General features: G+C 31.0%; 4 protein-coding genes across 5 annotated transcripts; 2 read left to right on the top strand and 2 right to left on the bottom strand.

Moving 5' to 3' along the window:
• Positions 1-1,547: 1,547 nt before the first annotated feature.
• On the top strand, positions 1,548-2,318 carry LOC110619579. Its single transcript, XM_021763093.1, has one exon. The coding sequence runs from the start codon at positions 1,548-1,550 to the stop codon at positions 2,316-2,318; it is 771 nt and encodes a 256-aa protein (XP_021618785.1).
• A 220-nt stretch (positions 2,319-2,538) lies between these two features.
• On the bottom strand, positions 2,539-3,210 carry LOC110618604 (translation initiation factor IF-1, chloroplastic). The gene has a single exon (XM_021761776.2). It carries the CDS (start codon positions 3,046-3,048, stop codon positions 2,623-2,625), a length of 426 nt encoding a protein of 141 aa, XP_021617468.1. The 5' UTR covers positions 3,049-3,210; the 3' UTR covers positions 2,539-2,622.
• An 838-nt stretch (positions 3,211-4,048) lies between these two features.
• On the bottom strand, positions 4,049-7,349 carry LOC110619477 (phosphoribosylamine--glycine ligase). Its single transcript, XM_021762955.2, has 4 exons — positions 6,675-7,349; positions 5,847-6,220; positions 5,185-5,715; positions 4,049-4,680 (listed from the first exon to the last, which is right to left on the bottom strand). The coding sequence occupies exons 1-4, from the start codon at positions 6,955-6,957 to the stop codon at positions 4,264-4,266; spliced, it is 1,605 nt and encodes a 534-aa protein (XP_021618647.1). The 5' UTR covers positions 6,958-7,349; the 3' UTR covers positions 4,049-4,263.
• A 7,208-nt stretch (positions 7,350-14,557) lies between these two features.
• LOC110619700 (GATA zinc finger domain-containing protein 10) lies at positions 14,558-17,618 on the top strand. 2 transcript variants are annotated; one of them, XM_043958550.1, is made up of 3 exons: positions 14,559-14,903; positions 14,992-15,245; positions 16,450-17,618. In XM_043958550.1, the coding sequence occupies exons 2-3, from the start codon at positions 15,032-15,034 to the stop codon at positions 17,304-17,306; spliced, it is 1,071 nt and encodes a 356-aa protein (XP_043814485.1). In that variant the 5' UTR covers positions 14,559-14,903; positions 14,992-15,031; the 3' UTR covers positions 17,307-17,618. The 2 variants fall into 2 exon arrangements, with proteins under 2 accessions (XP_021618935.1, XP_043814485.1); XM_021763243.2 differs by having other exon boundaries at positions 14,558-15,245.
• The last annotated feature ends 1,118 nt before the right edge of the window (positions 17,619-18,736 follow it).

Below are 18,736 nucleotides of genomic sequence, written 5' to 3'. Positions count from 1 at the left end.
ATTTTAACTAAAATTATATTAAAATACAAAAATTAATTAATTAAACTAGAATTAAAAGATTTAAACTAAAATGCAAACACGGGATTTTTGAATCAATTACCCAATTCTTTTTCAAGAACTAGATCACAAGCGCAATCTTCATATTCTTGATGTTGGGTCTCCCATGGTGTCCAATAGGCTACAATTCTTGAGCCTTAATTCACTAGTTAGGAGGACCTCCTCTTCTGACATGCATCACAATCGTCACTGCCGCTATTTAAAATTATCAAAACACAAAGATCCATTTTCAGCGGGTCCTCCAGAGACGAACTTTCCCCTAGGCTACTTAGTTTCACCAAGTCCATGAGCATCATCTTGCAAATCAATAACTCCATAACCATTCATTACAAAATCTCAATGACAAATCATAAACAACGTTGAGGAAACCTTAATAGTTTATGCTCAATGTAGACTTTATCCAAATCATAACACCCAGATGAAAGAACCGTATTCTTGAGAGTTTTGAGAGGTATGGAGCCAAAAGGAATGACAATGAAATCAACATATAGTAGCTGCAAAAGTTGTGGGGATTTTGCAATGGAATTTTCAGGAAGACTGAATTTACTTGCGGAAGTTTTTGACTCAACAAGCTCAACTTTCAAAGACAGAGAGAAAAGAAGAGCAATGGAAGGAGAGGCAACCAAAGCATTAATCAATAGGGGGAGATGAATGAAGGAAAAGAGGAAAGGATGAGAAGGATAGGTGATTTACAGATACTATTTCAGTGGGAATTTTCTTCACCAGTTAATGGAAATGTAACACCATTAATTTTAGACTAAAAAATACAGTTTTGAAATTGTGAAGGGCGTTAATGGACAGAAAAATTTGACCAGGGCTTAAATAAACACTTAACTATTTTATAAAAGTTTAAAGGAGTACTTTATAAAGGTTTAAAGGGATCTTTTACCTATTTATTTTGTTAATTATTTTCTTTTCTCCTTAATTAATCATTAATTGTTAGTTAATTGTTATTGAATATGGAGAGAGCATTAAATAATCGCCATCGAAAATGAATGTTGTTGGTAGTTCTCTCCTTTCAAAACCATTATCTGATGGCCATCATAGACAACATCAGTGTAATGATCACAGCCGCAAGAAGCATTACGATCTGAATTGATCAATGGGAAAAGAATAATTTAGAGTTTCATCAACCCTTTGAATGATCGCTTACAAAGCATGGATGACAGCCATCGGCAGAGAGCAACATGCTTCCTATCTTTATTAATGGTCAATGGGTTGCCTCTAAAAGTATCTACTGATCTGGTCAAATTATTTATAATTCTTCCTAGTTTTCTATCAAGGGAAATTGCTAAGAAGTTAGTGTAACCTTGTTCTGAACCTTCAAGGTATTTTAACAGAAGCAAGGTCAACACTAAGCTGAGTTATTTAACAAATCTGGAATGCTCATATGAGACATACCTTACTGGTGCAATGCAAGCCCTCCACCAACACAATATGTATACATACGCATATCTTTATCTTTAACGAAGTCCTGAGAGAGACCAATCATGGAGGCAGACCATCCATCAGATTTCAGAACCATCCCAATTCAAGATGAAATTGCAGAAAGTGAACCAAGAGGAGGACAAACAGATCCACCACAAGCACCACCAAAACCCATCGTTAAAAAGAGGAACAAGTACCTAGATTACCAAGGTAATTGGTTGGAAAAGACTCGCGGCAACTTAATGATAGTGGCTACTGTTATTGCATCCATGGCTTTCCAAGCTGTAATAAACCCACCAAGTGAACTATGGAAAGATGATTTCCAGGAAACAGTATGCAGAGTTGGAATGATAAAGGATGCGCTCGCAAATAAGAGGATAATCGAGGCAAGAAACTTAGCAATAACTTGTATCAATAAATATAACAGCCAAGAATTTATCATCTGCAACACTGTCTCTTTCTCTGCATCTCTCAGCATAATCTTTCTGCTCACCGTACTTCCTCTCAGAAACAAGATTTCTATGTGGATTTTACTTGTAGCTATGTCCATCACAGTAGTTTTCATAGCTGCTACTTATGTAATCTTGATCAGCTTGGGTGGTGGTGGGTCAAAACAGGAAAGGTTTAACAATGCAATTCTTTTATACTATGTGGTATTTTGGGTTTTATTCCTAACGATGGTTGTCATATTTGTTGTCCTCAAAGTTATGTTTTGGCTTTCTAAGAAACTGGCAATTGGTGTCTTCTATGCCATAAAGTTCCTATGGAAGACAGGAAAGCAACAAAAGAAGCTGAAAGTGATCAAGCCACCAGCAACCCGAGTTTCAGAATAAGCAACTACAACAATTGGTAAATATATGGTCTCACAGGTATCTTATTGTAAAGTACTTGTCTAGATTAACAGTCTGTTTCCCCCAAAGCATGTCTGCAGTCTATTCAAGTATAAGTTAGCAAGTTACCCTACCAAGATTGATACTCAGCTTCAGCACTCCTCACAATCAAAGGCACAAAAATCTTCCAAACAAGCATTAAGAATAATAAAAATTGATAAGATAGCCTCAAGAAAGATGTAAATTATAGAAATTGATTTCACATTTTCCACAAATTGCATGAAAATTACAGGCAAAATTCGACAAATCAATCATTGCCAGTATCTCTGTTACGCATTCTATAAACAATACGGCCTCTAGATGAATCATAACGACTGACCTCAACCTTAACCCTATCTCCGGGAAGTATACGTACAAAATTCTTCCTTATCTTGCCTGAAATATACCCAATGATCACATCTTCATTATCTAAGCGTACTCGAAACATACCGTTGGGTAAAGATTCAGTCACGGAGCCTTCATGGGTCCATTTCTGCTCCCCAGTTGGATTAGCTTTTGCGTGGGGTGAAACATCGAACCTTGAAGGTGAAATTGTGAGGTTGTGCAGCGTCGTTCTGATGAATCCATGGCCAAGGAAGAATGTTCTTGGGAAGAAATTGGTGGGTTTTGTAGAGGAAGGAGCACAGAACCCAGTTGCGGCGAGGATGTGGACTTGCGCAGCCATGGAGGTCATCTTAAAGAGGAAGGTGAAAGCAAAATCAATTCGAGGGCAGAGGGTTTGAGGAAGGAACAGAAACCCTAGGCTTGGAGAGAGGAGGAGATGTGTGGTGGAAAGATGGAGCTCACTCGCCAAGTAGCTAAAGCTAAACTGTGTCTTCGGGATTATTAACACTTCGATTGTGTATTTTATTTTATATTTTCATTTATTTTGAGCATTAATATTAAAATAAATTACAGTTTAACATTAATACATCCATTTTTACACTAAAAAAATATCAATAACAAATATTTTTCTAATTAAATAAAATTTATATATTTTTTTTAAAATCATCTCTTAACAAAATAAATTATTTTTTAAATTTTAAAAATTCAATTAATACCACTAAAGCTTTTCGCACATAAATTAAAAAATATATATTTTCTAAATAAATAATTTACATATAAAATATTTTTCAAAATAATTTCGAAGCATAAGACATATCCATATCCATACCCATCCGATCGGATGGAAGTATGTGAAATAATACTTTTTATTATAAGATTTACTATTTAATTTTTAAATATTAATATTATTAATAAATTAATTTAATATTTTTATTTTTTTATTAATAAAATAGTCTTTTTATTTAATTTTATTTATTTTTTCATTAAAAATATATTTAAAAAATTAAATTATTCTTTCTTTAATTTTTTTAATAAAAAATTAAAATTTAAAAATTAAATTATTGAGAAAAAAAATAAATTTTAAAAATTTAAATTATTAAGAAAAAAAATTAAAAAATTAAATTTAATAAATTAAATTCTTAAGAAAGAAGAAAAAATTAAAAAAAAAATTAAGTTTAAAAATGAGTTCACGAGAAAAAAAAATAACAAATTGAATTGTTGAAAAAAAAAAGATTATTGAGAAAAAAATCAAATTTTAAAAATAATTTTTTTTATTTTTATTTATTTTTAAGAAAAAAAAACAGAAAATTATTTCGTTGTTAATAAATTTTTAATAATATAGAAACTGACATGGTAAATCTCACTTTTTTATTTTATTTTATTATTATTTAATGTTAAAAGAAAATAAAAACGGCAACCAACCAACCGTTTTATCAGTTCAATGGAAAACAAAAGATTTCTGTAGTGTAATCTCTTTGATGGGTCACCACTTCTCTTCCCCAGAATATCTATATGCGTCCATATTTTTCCAATGGGCAAAAACATCCATTAGCTCACTGTTAATTTATTTTCTGGCAGCAAACTGCTTCTGGGGAAGTGCTCGCCACCCAATGTCTCGCCGGTAGAATCCTCCCGGCCAGTTGATTTCCTCAACTGCTTGATAGGCTCTATCCCTTGCCTCTTGAAGATCACTTCCCTTGGCTGTAACTCCAAGCACGCGGCCCCCAGTAGCAATGAAGTTGCCATCTGCATCCAGAGCAGTTCCAGCGTGAAATATCTGAACTGTTGGGGCAACGTTTTCGGCCTCTTCAAGGTTTTTAATCACAGTCCCCTTCTCGTAGGATCCGGGGTAGCCTTTACTTGCCATTACCACCACCATGGCAGACCCTGGAGACCAATTCAGTGATACTCCTCTTAACTCTCCTCTGCATGCCGCGAGCAAAACTTGTGCCAGATCAGATTCTAACCGAACCATTAGTACCTGCACATTAAGATGAATCAAACCAAATTTCTAGTTTTGATCCCTCCTGCATAAATGTGGCTAAAATAACCATGTAGCAGTGACACAATCACACAAATCAAATGCTTAAAGCCCATAAGTGTAAGAAAGATGGCACTTGAAGACCAAGCAACAAAGCTGGCTGCTATAGACCACTATTAGAAACAGGAACATGAAAACAACTGCTGAATGGTTAGGAAGACGAGAACAAGCATCATGCCTTTGCTCATCGCTGTTTATTCACTTATACACAAAGAGGAAGCAGGGTCTCTCTACTTCAAACAGATTTAGTCACTGACTAATTTCGAAGAAGATAATTAGAAATTATTCACTGACCCACAAAAAAACAACACCAGATATTAGCAAGCATCAAAGAACTATCTATTTATGGTATCAATTTTCAAAAGACTGATTTATGTTATACAAGGGGCCCCAAATTCAAGCCTAGCTTGTATATGTAATAAATATTATAGGTTTGTAACTGACCTGGCACTCCGGATCTCCGAACCGTACATTGTATTCAATTAGCTTAGGCAAGCCAGACTTCTTCTCAATCATTAACCCAGCATACAAAACTCCAACAAACTTGCAACCCTCTGCTGCCATTCCTTTCACTGTTGGCAGAATTATACTTTCCATAACCAAAGACTGAAGTTCTTTTGTTAACACTGGTGCAGGGGAGTATGCCCCCATACCACCAGTATTAGGTCCCACATCACCATCCCCAACCCGCTTATGGTCCTGAGCAGATTCCAAAGGAATGGCGGTCTCTCCATCCACCAGTGCAAAGAAAGATGCTTCTTCTCCTTCAAGATATTCCTCGGCGATGACACGGCAACCAGCAGAACCAAAAGCACCTTTCACAAGCATTGAATCCACAGCTTCATATGCCTCCTCCAGTGTCATTGCAACAATAACCCCTTTCCCAGCAGCCAATCCATCTGCTTTGATAACTATAGGAGCTCCCTGGTTCTGAATATATTGCTTTGCAGCAGATGGATCTGTAAATGTTTGGTACTGCAACAAAAGGATAGAACATCAAAAAGAGGATTTCAGTACAAAGAACAACTGATCAAATTCAGCAAAAGAAAAGGGCTTCTTTGTTCTTCACCATATGGTTATCAAACTTAAAAGTAGAGGGGAAAAACCTTTGCAGTTGGAATTCCATATTTGTCACACAAGCTCTTCATAAAGTTCTTTGAACCTTCCAAAGCTGAAGCCTCTGCAGATGGGCCAAAAGTAAGGATTCCAGCCTTCCCTAGATCATTTGCAAGGCCAGCAACTAGAGGTGCCTCTGGTCCAACAACAACCAATCCCACATTCCATTGGCGGCAGAAAGAGATAACAGCTGAGCTATCAGAGATGTCAAGGTCTGGAATACAAGTAGCATTCCCTGAATTGGAAATACCCGCATTGCCAGGAGCACAGAAAACAGCATCACAGGATGGTGATCGTTGCAAGGCATAGCAAAGTGCATGTTCTCTTCCTCCACCACCAATAACTAACACAACCACCCTCTCTTCTGCAACATTAGAAGATAAATAAGGATACACAAGCATAGGATTGAATCATCACAGCCACTTCAATCCAACAGTAGTCTATGAAAACAAATGACCCTTCCCAACTCTAACAATGCCGGCATCCTCGTGCAATGGTCCATTGCCAGGACAAAAGAAAATTACTTCAACATAAAAGAGAAATAGCAATACAATCACTGAATTTAAAATTATTCAAAGGACCTCAGAGTCCTCAGAGTGCCAAAACTTCTACTCTAAGCATTTACTTCCACATGAAATTAACACTCTGCACCGAAATTGCTCTCTTCTCTCGCAAACAAAAAGCTCAAGGCCCAAATAGAACAACCCAAAATCTTCAAACATTATCATAGTTAACGTCAATTTAGGTAAAAAGAATCAATTTTTCCAAAAAAAGTGCGAAGAATTAAAGGTACCAAAGAGTAAAACCCCAGTTCTTACCAGAAGCACCGTTGCCACGGGCATTAATCGAAACTGACGGTTCTGATTTCTGGGAAACACACTTGAACACAGAGGAAAACGACCTACAGCCCTTGATTACGCGGCGGGAATCACAGCGATTTTTGCTATCACTAGAACTCAAGTATCCCAGAAAGGAGAAAGACGAAGAAGAAGAGTTGCCAAACACGCAAGAGAGACTGTTTGATAATCGAGCAGAGTTGACACTGGCGTTTCTGCCATTGAGATTGATAGAAGGTACCAGGTTTAAAGTAACACAAGACATAGCTCTATTCTTCCCCCAAAATACTCCCTGAAATTCAAAAAATTTTCACGTCTGGAGCTAGAATCCGGAGGAAGAGAAGGAAAAGAAGAGGAAAAGGGACATGGGTATTAAGTTAAGGTAGGGTTTAAGGCTTTTTATGGACAAAACCCCGAGAAAGTAGCAGTGATGAGTCAGTGACGAGTATCCATTATAAGTAGGAATAAATGCCGGGTAAATGCAAAAGAAAATTAAGAAAATGGTAGAAATAAATCAAAACAAGGTGCCTGGGCCGCCATGGAAGAATGGGATTAGCTTATTTGCTGTGGTCGTCAGCCCAATCCTAGGTGCGAAGTCCGCAGTTTTAAGGTAGCTGGATGTTTGATAAAAGGCAAATTTGAAAGATTTTATGGTGTGGTGTCCTGGGCACTCGGTTCAAGAAAAGTGGATGTTTTTTCTTTGAAAATATATATATATATATTTTTTTTGCAAGAAGTTTAAATTTGGAGAGACAAAAATAAGAAATTTTATTTTTTATTTTAATTTGTTCTTAAATTATTTTTCTTCCCATGCAAAATTGCATTTAAAAACCTAATGGCCAAAGGAGAAAATAAACTTAACGAGAGCTAATCCAACCCATAAAACCAAATCACAACTCACAAACCCAAAGAAAATTAATTCAACAACAAAGCCAACCAATCCAGCAATGCCCATCTCGAAATCACAATCCACAGTCCACAAGGCCAGCACAGCCCGGTCGGAAGCACCAGGAGACTGCCTAGCACTGCCATTATCTCCGCTGTGAACGCCAAAAAAGACTAAACTCAACGGAGAATATGAATACTGTTATAAAAGTTAAGATAAAATAATAAAATTTGAATTGTGGTAAATATTATTTTTAAAAATTTATTTAAAAAATATAAAAAAGAAAAAATAACCTAAAAAATAGGATTTTATTTCTTTTTATGAAAATACAGCTTTATATTCATTTAATTTTATAAATAAATATATATGATTCTATTCATATTCATTTAATTTACATTAATTTTAATTTTATAAACAATATACACATTTATTTATAAATTTATTTATTTCTATTTCATTTTACAAATCAATTATACATGGATTTGAAATACAAATTTATTTATAAATTTTTTTATCTATTTAATTTTATAAATGAAATACATATTTATTTATATTTATTTAATTTTAAAAGCCATCTCGTAAATCTGTGGGTGTAAAAAACATTATTTTTTTATTTCATAAGAAATTGTGAATTTGCATTCCAATCAAATTCAAGGTAAATTTAAACATTAAAGCAAATTAAGCGTAACAATGGTTATTAATATTATTTGAAATTCATATTTAACCTAAAAAAAATATTAAACACTAACGTCTATTTTAAATTTTGCATTTAAAGTTTTTTATTAGTTAAATAAAATATTTTTATTTTAAATTTAAAATTTGATATCCAAATTCCAATTCAAGATCTATTATTCCAAACACAATCTAATATTTTATTCAATGGATAACGAAAATTGGCTATAAATCACCTACTAGCTAACTGAATCATATTAATTAAAAATTTTATAAGAATTTATTTTATTTTATTTTATATTAAATTTTATATTTGGAATATAAAAATTAATTTTTTTTCTAATTTATAAATTTTCATATAAAAAAAAACTGAAATTATGCAATTTTTTTAAATATTTATTTAAATTCTTTTATTATAAAATAAAGGGTAAACTGTAATTTAGTACATCATGTTTAGTGAAATACAACCTTTCGTCCCTCTGTTTTAAAAAACCTTCAATTTAATTAACTGAATCATATTAATTAAAAATTTTATAAGAATTTAATTTATTTTATTTTATTTTATATTAAATTTTATATTTGGAATATAAAAATTAATTTTTTTCTAATTTATAAATTTTCATATTAAAAAAAACTGAAATCATGCATGTTTTGTAATATTTATTTAAATTATTTTATTATAAAATAAAGGGTAAACTGCAATTTAGTACCTCTGGTCTACCGTCAAATTTTCAGTTAACATTCCATTTATTTTAATAAAAATAATTAAACTACCATTTTCTCCTCATCATTCTCCTTCTTTTCCCGATCCTTTTCTTCCTTTTCTCCTCATCTTCCTCCTCCTCCTCCTCCTCCTTCTTCTTCTTTTTCTTCTTCTCCTTCACCTTCTTTTCCCGATCCTTTCTCCTCCTCCTCCCGATGCTCTTCTTCCTTTTCTCCTCATCCTCCTCCTCGTACTCCTCCCCGTCCTCCTCCTCGTCCTCTTCTTCTTCTTCTTCTTCTTCTTCTTCTTCGGATCCCTCCTCCTTCTCCTCCTCCTGTGTTGGGATGGAGTGAATACTATTTGGTTGAGTTTTTTTACTTAAAGGTAGTTTAGTCATTTTCATTAAAATAAACGGAAGATTAACTGAAAATTTGACTGTAGGGACTATTTTGCAGTTTTTTTAAATGTAAAAGATTAAATTGAAGGTTTTTTAAAATAGAGGGACGAGAGGTTGTATTTCACTAAATTAGAGGGACTAAATTATAATTTACCCTAAAATAAATCATGCAAGTGTGAGTAAAATGAGAAGAAGAAAAAAAGTCGAAATTGCTAAAGACACAAGTCACGTATGCTGTAGCAAAGGACAAATGAGTTTGATTGGACTGTTGTTTGTGGAGATGGTCCTAGTGCAATTGCCTTAGAAATTTCGTTGTGTACAATGCCAAGGAGGGCATTAACTATGCAAATAGTCCTATCCCCATCATGAACAAGACAACCATTAAGGCTACTTCAAATATATATATTTTTAAATTAATATTTCCTTAATCTTTTCCAGAAAAACTTAATTTAGAGGGTATTTGAAACTAATCCAAACAAATAGGTGTAAAAAATAAATAAATTTTAAATTGTGTGGTGGAAAATATGATGATTAGTTCCATTTCTATAAACTTAAAAAAAAAAAAAAAAAAAAACTAATAACAAATTTAACTGCACTAAGCACCAAAATCAAAATAACCAATAATTTTCAACTATTTTCAAATTAATTTTTAAATTTTAATAATTTAAATTTTATTTGGTTTGAATGTATTATTTTTTGATAAATTGTTTTAATTTAATTAAATTAGATAAATAAGTTATTTATAATTTTGAAAAATCAAGAAAAAATACCAAACAAACAAAAAAAATTTTAAGTTTTATAACTAAATTAATTCCAACCAATCAAGACATTAGTTTATCACCTCTATATTTAGAGGTGAATAGTATTGGATTCAAATAAAAAAAAACAGATCGAACGAATTAATTTAAAAATATAATTTATTTATTTATTCATTTCGGTTTGGTTTGATTTTTAATTTTAAAAATTTATGTTATTTCAATTTGATTTAATTTTAATCAAAAAAAAAATTTTAAAAATTAAATCGAACTAATTATTAATAACAATATACTATTTTCAATTATATTGAGATATTATATCATATTAAAATTAAAATATTTTAATTAAAATTTAAAATATTAAAAATAAAATATAAAAAATAAAAAATTTATTAAAAATTCAAATTGAATCAAACTGACCGATTCAGTCAATTTGATTTCATTTCTAATCAAAATTGATTCGATTTGATTTTTATAAATACTAAAATTTTAATTTTTAATTTATTCAATTCAGTTCGATTTCGAAACGAATCAATCAAATATTCATCCCTATTTAAATTTACTTTTATTATTTTTCTTTACAATTTGGTCTCATCGAATTCGGATTTGAAATCTTTTTCTTTACAATTTGGTCTAATTGAATTTGGATTTGAGATCTTTTGGTCTTGAAATCAATCTCGAACTCCTTTATCAATGAGAGCCCACCTTCATTTGTCTTTTCATGTATATCACCCTCCAATCTCTATCTCTAAACCCTAAAAATTGTAAAGATATGCACATTTCATGACCCCACATTTCTTTTTCTTTTGTTTATTTTTCTTTTCCTAGAAAATAGAAGATTATTAAAATGAAAGGGAGTGCCTAAGATCAAAATCATTGGCTCTGCCATATCAAGATCCATGGACCTTTCAGATCCTTTAACTTCTCCAAAACCCAATAACACAGACATAGAAACAAAACCCCATGAAACCAGCCACCATAGCTTCAAGAATCCCAAGAACTACACCACTAGAACTAAAACCACCACCACCACCACCACCAGGAACCTGCAGGATTCACTTGCATGGCTACAGGCAGAAGATGCAGACGAAAACAATGGAGAGATGTTTAGTAGTTGTAAGCTGAAGAGGAACTCATCAGTTTCTTCAGCTTATGCACTTCCTTCTGCTGTTAAGAAAGCTTTCTCTTTCAAAAGATCCTCCTCAGTTTCTGAGAGATATTGCAGGATCCATGACCAATCTTCAGCTTTAGCATCACCAACACGTGATGAAGAAGATGATGGCTCAATGGAAACAGCAGCAAGATCTGTGAAGATAAAGAAGAATAGCAGAAGAAGAATCCTTAGAGCTTGTAAGAAACTTATTGGGTTGTAGCTTTTCTTGTCTATTTCTTCAAGAAAGAAAGAGAAAAGGAAAGAAAAGAAAAGTAAAGAAAAGAAAATTGTCATACTAATGATGGGTTGTGCTATATTATTGAAGACTTTTCCTTTATGCTTTGAATTAAATTAAGAAAGGGCAAGCTCTCTGCAAATTTACCTATTATATTTCTGACTCTTGATTTATTATTATTATTATTATTGCATGTACAGTTCCAATCTTCATCCCAATTACATTCAAATCATTATTCCAAAATACATATTAGTTTTTTTTTTCTTTGGTAAAATTGATGGAGAATTGGAGTTTTGAATATAAAGTTTTCAAATATTACTTAATACTGAGTTAAATTTGTGAATGCAAAATATGAATTATTTCAACTTCTTCCATATAAGTTTATAAATTAAACTTAATCTCTGTTATGCAATAATTTTAAAAATAGTATTTAATATTTTAATTAATATTCAGTGATTAAAAGAGTAATATTTTTTATAATATTTAATTAATAATTATGAATAATTATCTATTATTAAAATAATTAATAATTATTATAATAATTTGTATTATCGATAAAACCTTAAAGTTTTTTACTTATATTTCTTTTGAAGTTAGAGACCTGTCCTAAGGAAATTACTGCAGAATCTGGGCTACTACATCATACGAAAATAATTATTTGGATCTGATCCAGATGTGCTTAGACACTAGAAGTTCTTATATGAGTAAGCGTACCATATATATTTATATGGTAAATTACTGTAGGTTCTCTATTTTTTTAAAAAAAAATATTTATTATTTATTTTAAAATCATTCAATTAATATATATATAAGAATTATTATAATTAAGATTTTTTTATTTATTGATCACCATCGGACTTAACTCATTAGGAAACGAGACCTGTCTCTGGAAAAGGTTATGGATTCAAAGCCCATCAAGTCATTGGTAAGTAAGCCGGTCTAACATTGCGTGACTCAACCCTGCGAAGAGAGGCGAATCGACTTGACTATCTGCACGAGTCTACCTATAAAAAACCCAATTCTGAGATATGGCACAAGAAAAAATAACTAGTCCAGTCATTTTTCAGTCTTAACAGCACGCACGTCGGAATAAATTAAATAGCCGTCTGACATGAAAGGGTGTTTTGACGCGTTCATACGTACGAATTTGAATGACAAAAATAAGCGATTAGACATCACTAACAGACAAAAGAAAAAAGGATAAAAGAGAAAGAACATTTTTATCCCTGGCCAAGTTTACACACTCACAGTAAATTACATTTTATGGATCTCATAAGATTATTTATTAACTGAATATATATATATTTCTATATATATATACAAGTACCATAAATAAGAAAAAAATATAAAAAAAATAATATGATTTTGCTTATTTTTTACTTTAATGTAATTTAATTCATGTTAAATAGTGAATGAGATATTCGTGGTTAATAAAATATCATAATTTTTAGATAAATAAAATATATTTATAATTAAAAAAAGTATATTATATAATTTTACTTATTTTTATTTTAAAATTATTAATTTAATTATATTAAAATTTAATGATATTTAAAAATTATTATTATTTATTAATTATATAATATTATAAAATATTATTTTAATACAAATTAATCATTATAAAAACACATGATAATTTTTTTATAATATTTTTATGCTGCTATAATAATCCAAACTAGATTTCTTGACTGAGCCCATCAAATTTGTTGTTTTACCTTTATTTATTTTGTCTTTAAAAGACAGAAAATGTTCATTTCATTGGCAATATGTACTTAATTTGTCTATATTATTTATATTTGGTCATTTTCAGTGTTTTGAGATCCTATGCTTCGTTCTTTGTCTTGCTGGTCTAGGCTTAATTAGTCCTATCATTTTTCTACTAAGCAAAAAAATAATCAAGTATAACAATGATCTATACAATAGAAGGTGGTATGATGAGTAAAAATGAATATTAAAAAAATTATTTCACTTTTTTTAAAAAAATTTTATTAAAATACTCATAATCGATATAGTTAAAATAGAACTGAACTGTAATTAGTCAAATTATAAAAAAAAGAAAGAAAGTGAGGTGATTGACATTTATAGATAACCACTCTGACGATCAAATTAGTAAATTGATAAATGCGTAAGAATATATAACATAATCTCTGTATATATTAATTTTTTGTACCATAAGAATGTATGATAAGTTATCAAATCTCTTAAAAATGCGTTTAAAATTGGTTTGTAAATGGGAGATTCCGTGTTTATAGATACAATGAAGATCTGTTAAATTATATCCGCTAATAATAACTTTCTGTGAAATATTGACATGTTCAATATAAGGCGCGACTTGATAAGTGTACGATAGAATATTAATCTATTAAAATTTTGTTATATGATCCTGTCTTATGTCTTATGGTAGTAGCACATAGTTTAATTTAAATTATTATTATGTCGCATTAATAATAGATTATAAATATATATTTTTTTATTTAAAAAATTTATATTTATATTAACTTAAAACTTTTATTTATTTTTTTGGATGGTATTATATATTTTTATATTTTTTAATTTTATATGTATTATTTTAATGTTAAAAAATATTTTACTTTATTTTAATTACATGTAAATACTATTTCATAGTTGATTTTTTCTTTATTATTTATATAATATAATATGGTTAGTAAAATTTATATTAATGTCAATTTATACAATACCAATAAATGTAAATGTAATTAAAATAAACATATAATTTTTTAATATTAAAATAACATTTACAAATAAAAAACAAAAATATATAATCACATCCTAAATCAAATTATACAATTTTAAGTTAATTATAAACTTGAATAAATAGAAAAATAAATAAATATAAATTTTAATGTTAATAAAATAAAATTAATTAATATCAACAATAAATTTACATTATGTATAACTATAATTTAGAGTCATATTTAAAAAATAAAAATAATTATTGTGTGTCGGACATAAAAATAAAACATTATCACTTTTTATCATATAGAATATTGATAAATATCACAGACCAATGATTATTAACTATAAAAGAAAAAAAAAAAAAAAAAAAAAAAAAAAAAAAAGAAGAAAACAACACCGAAATATATGAATAAGATTTCGCCAAATCCATTCAAAAAATTCAGTGGCGAAGAAATTGCGCTGAATGCAAACTGTAAAAATCGAAATTTAAATCCAAAAACAAAAAGAGGAAATCTGTGGCTGTGTTCAGCGTATAATTAGGAATTTCACCATAATATTCCCTTTTTTCATCTATTTTTTCGCAAATTTCCAACCCAAAATTTACTCGTTAAATAGAAAAAGGCAACAAATATCAATCTCCTCGCCATTTTGTCTTCCTTCTTCTAATTGTTTGAATTTTAATCTTTTTTTCATCCCAATTTCAGTTTCTATGCGTACGTCTTAATGTCATTGTTTTTGTTTTTAAATGATGAAGTGTTGATTGTTAGATGGAGAGTTTTTAATTTGGTTTGGTTTTTGCAGGGGGAGAAGAAGGTGGACGAGTTGGAGATAATCGACAAAAATGGCTAGTGAAGCTGTCGCCAGTGGCGGTGCCGGCGGCGGCGGAGGTGCTGATGAGGTTGGACCAGCATCGGGGTTGTCGTCGCCGAATAGTAGGATGAAGTTCTTGTGTAGCTATGGAGGGAAAATCTTGCCGAGAACTACCGATGGCCACCTTAAGTACGTCGGAGGCGATACGCGTGTCATTGCGGTTCCAAGAGATATTAGCTTCTCAGGTTTCGCGCTTAGTTTGTACATATAGCTCTATTATAATGCTCAATTAGTCATCATAAATTTTTTATAAGAAATAAAAAAAAAAAATTAAAATCATAAAAAAACTGTAATACGATAATATGTTTTTGTTTGAATTCATTTCATTTTAAAAAATTCCTAAGCCTAGATTTTAACAGAAATTAGAGAGCTTGCTTGTTTTGCATTTTTTTTCTTGCTATAGCTAATAGCCCTTATTCGTTCAGAAGAAATTTTGTGATATTGGGATAAATTTCATTTACCAAAAAATTTAGAAAACAAAAATTGATGCTGTTGCTTGATGAGTCTTGTGGGATTGATTATATGGGTCTTGGAGACGAGGTTGTTGCACTCATTATATTTGCTATCATATTTAGCAAAACAAATATTGGGAAGAAAAAGGCCAAATTAATAGGTTGCTGCATGTTATTGCTGTTGTGACCTCCCAATAGGAGTCATCAATGATCAATCCAGTAGACCAAGAAAAGTTTTCCTTTGTTGTGAACAGTTCGGACCAAACAGAAAGGGCTCAGGCTAGGATCATATGTATTTGGATGCTTGAACTTTTGATCACTAGTGAAAGATGGATTATTTAGGCTTGATGGGAAAGAGAAGAAGAAGTTAAATAAGATGATAAGATGACAATTGTGATTGAAATATGTGGAGGTAAGGCTAATAAGGTGGCTACCACCCACTGAAGGTGGCCAATAAGGTAAGATGACAATTGTGATTGAAATATGTGGGTTGGCAAGGCATGTTTGGTGAATAAAATTTGATTCCCTCCTCCTGTACCAAATGCCTACTGACGAACAAAAAAAAAGGGCCAGTAAGGTGGTTAACATTAATGGAGGACCTACCTTTTGTCAATTCAGTATTTTTTTCAACAAAGGTGGTGAAATAGGAAGTGATTGAATTGTTAAGACCTGAATAATTTCATGGAGCCATGTTTAAGGATCCTACAAATGGTGAAGTCAAGTTTTAGTAAGTAGTATTATAGAGTTTCGCCTAACTTGGTCTATTTAGCGACAGGAAAAGCTTGGCTGGGGTTTGGCTAGTCCTTTCTGTCAAATGGTGTCTGTTAAAAGTTGAAACTTTTATTTGTTATGCTGACTTTGTTCTTGTGCACATGTAAAATGGGGTTGTAACTTGTAATGACAAATTCCCCCATTGGCGTGATATTTGTATATGCAGAGTTAATGAAGAAGCTTCGCTCAGAATTTGAAGGGGACATGGTCCTGAAGTACCAATTGATGCCTGATGAGCTTGATGTCTTGGTGTCTGTAAGAAATGATGAGGATATGAAACACATGCTTGATGAATATGACCGCCTTGAAAGTGAAGGAACTGCAAAGCTTCGAGTTTTCCTGTTCCCTTCTGATCCTGTCATAATTGAGAACCAAAATGCTCCCGTAGACCCTCACACAATAGAACAACGCTACATCGATGCAGTCAATAACACAGTTCGTACATTTGCCAGTTATAGGTCTTCCCCTATCAATGCAAGTAGCCCCAACCTTTCTGCTTGTTCTTCTCCAAAAGGCAATTCCCCTGATAAATATCATAGTTCTTCTCTTATTGTTGATGGTTTGCTACATGAACCCAATTTGATTAATAACCATCACAATACTAGACCTTCTATGGCTAGAGTACATAGCTCTCCTAGTCTCTACAATCTCGGTACCTCTTACCACCAAACCAACAACAACCACAGCAGCAATCACCATTTCTATCAGCAGCAGCAGCAGCAGCAGCAGCAGCAGCAACAGCAGCATCACCACCAATACTATCAACAGCACCAGCAACACAATTCATATGGCTACCCCCCACCTTCTAGACCACCTCATGACCCTCACTTGTTAACAGCAACTGTGTCATTTGGACGGATGGACACAGGGAGGGCTCCTGTCGGTGGTATTCTCCCAAATCAATATTATTCTAATGTACAAAATATGGGGAATTCAAATGTACATAATATTTGGAGTTCAAATGGACATAACATGGGAAGCGGAAACTCCACCAGACGTTATGATCATTCCATATGGATGTAGAACAATCAAGAGGTTGGATACTATTCCTTTTGAGTCCCAGAATAAAAACTGGAGTAGAGCATACTTATTTGAAGACTTCAAAGATGGTACAGAAGTTTTTGTTTGCTTTTTTTTTTTTTCTCTATTATGTAATATTGTTTGTTATTCCTATACAAAAAGTAAAGGATAAAAGAAATATACATGTTTACTATTTGTTTTGGGTTTAGTTGAATAGGTTTAAATTGTTACTTGTGAAGGAATTGTGGGAACCTTGCGGAATGAAGAGGCTACAGTTATTATATTTTATTGTCAGAGAAAAATGTTATTTTCTTCTATTTAATTTATTTTTTATATTAAATATTGCATTTAAAATTTTATTAAAAGCAAACTATGGAGAGAGGGACTCAAAATTGATATTCATATATCTTGCTTTTTTGCTAAGCAGTTTTTGACTGTCTAATTTAAGTTATTTCATGTGAAATTCATTCACTTTATATAGAATAAATCATTTGAATCAAATAAAATTTAATTCAAAATTTAAAAGTAATTATGCTCAATGCACTCTTGTAAATTTTTACATATAAATAAATTTCAATTTCTTTTTAGATATATCGAAACTAAATAATTTTTTTTAATTATAAATTATTAAATAATTTAAATAAATTTTATAAAATGATTAAAGTGAACGTTAGATTTTAACAAGCACATCTTTCAAATTATTCAACGTACGATTTATTTTATTTTTAGATATATCTATTTTTTATTTAAATTTTTTATAATTCAATTATTAACGGTTTAGAGTTATACGAATGGCTTTCTTAAATAATTCGGAATAAATTAATATCTTTCAAAATAATTTAACTTATAGTCTTATACCTAATCATTTTACTATTTCTAAATATGAATTTTAGGATATTACATTTATGATTATATAGATCTTAGGTCTTGGGCCTTGATATGCTTGTATTAGACTTTATTCTATCAATGAAATGCCTAATAACTTTGAGGGGAAAAAAAATCCCTAGTTTGATTCTGATTTCAGTTTAAATCGGACCACTGCGTGTTAGTATTCTAGAATTTGTGGGACTAAAATATAATTTTTTCAATATAGAATTTTTGAGAAATAAAATAGATAGAAATTAGTATAAAATAGTAATATCAAAAGTGTTATGTCAATTTTTTGTAATTCATTTTTATGTATTTATTAAGAGGGTGTCATCTTAAGCATATTGATGTCTTCTCCTACTACAACTCAACTTGTTATTAAGGCTCTTTAGGGGAATGCCTACAAAAGTTGAAGCACAGCACATGAACTCGATAGGCCTATAGTGATCAGTTGAGCTCAGTTCTCACTTGTGACTAACTGATTACTCTCCCTTAATAAATACATGAAAATAAATTATAAGAAATTAACATAACACTTTTAATACTACTATTATATACTAATTTCT

Source organism: Manihot esculenta, chromosome 7 (genome assembly GCF_001659605.2).
Source record: "Manihot esculenta cultivar AM560-2 chromosome 7, M.esculenta_v8, whole genome shotgun sequence".
Classification (NCBI taxonomy): Eukaryota; Viridiplantae; Streptophyta; class Magnoliopsida; order Malpighiales; family Euphorbiaceae; genus Manihot; species Manihot esculenta.
The sequence above is the reverse complement of the archived record's forward strand: the minus strand, read 5'-3'. Positions and strand labels throughout refer to the sequence as shown.

Coding starts and splice junctions, on each gene's coding strand:
- LOC110619579 (XM_021763093.1), top strand. CDS start 1,548: ATGGAGGCAGACCATCCATCAGATTTCAGAACCATCCCAATTCAAGAT.
- LOC110618604 (XM_021761776.2), bottom strand. CDS start 3,048: ATGACCTCCATGGCTGCGCAAGTCCACATCCTCGCCGCAACTGGGTTC.
- LOC110619477 (XM_021762955.2), bottom strand. CDS start 6,957: ATGTCTTGTGTTACTTTAAACCTGGTACCTTCTATCAATCTCAATGGC. Junction 5,716..5,846: donor ATGGAATTCCAACTGCAAAG/GTTTTTCCCCTC, acceptor CTTTTGTTGCAG/TACCAAACATTTACAGATCC. Junction 4,681..5,184: donor TCGGAGATCCGGAGTGCCAG/GTCAGTTACAAA, acceptor CTTAATGTGCAG/GTACTAATGGTTCGGTTAGA.
- LOC110619700 (XM_021763243.2), top strand. CDS start 15,032: ATGGCTAGTGAAGCTGTCGCCAGTGGCGGTGCCGGCGGCGGCGGAGGT. Junction 15,246..16,449: donor AAGAGATATTAGCTTCTCAG/GTTTCGCGCTTA, acceptor TTGTATATGCAG/AGTTAATGAAGAAGCTTCGC.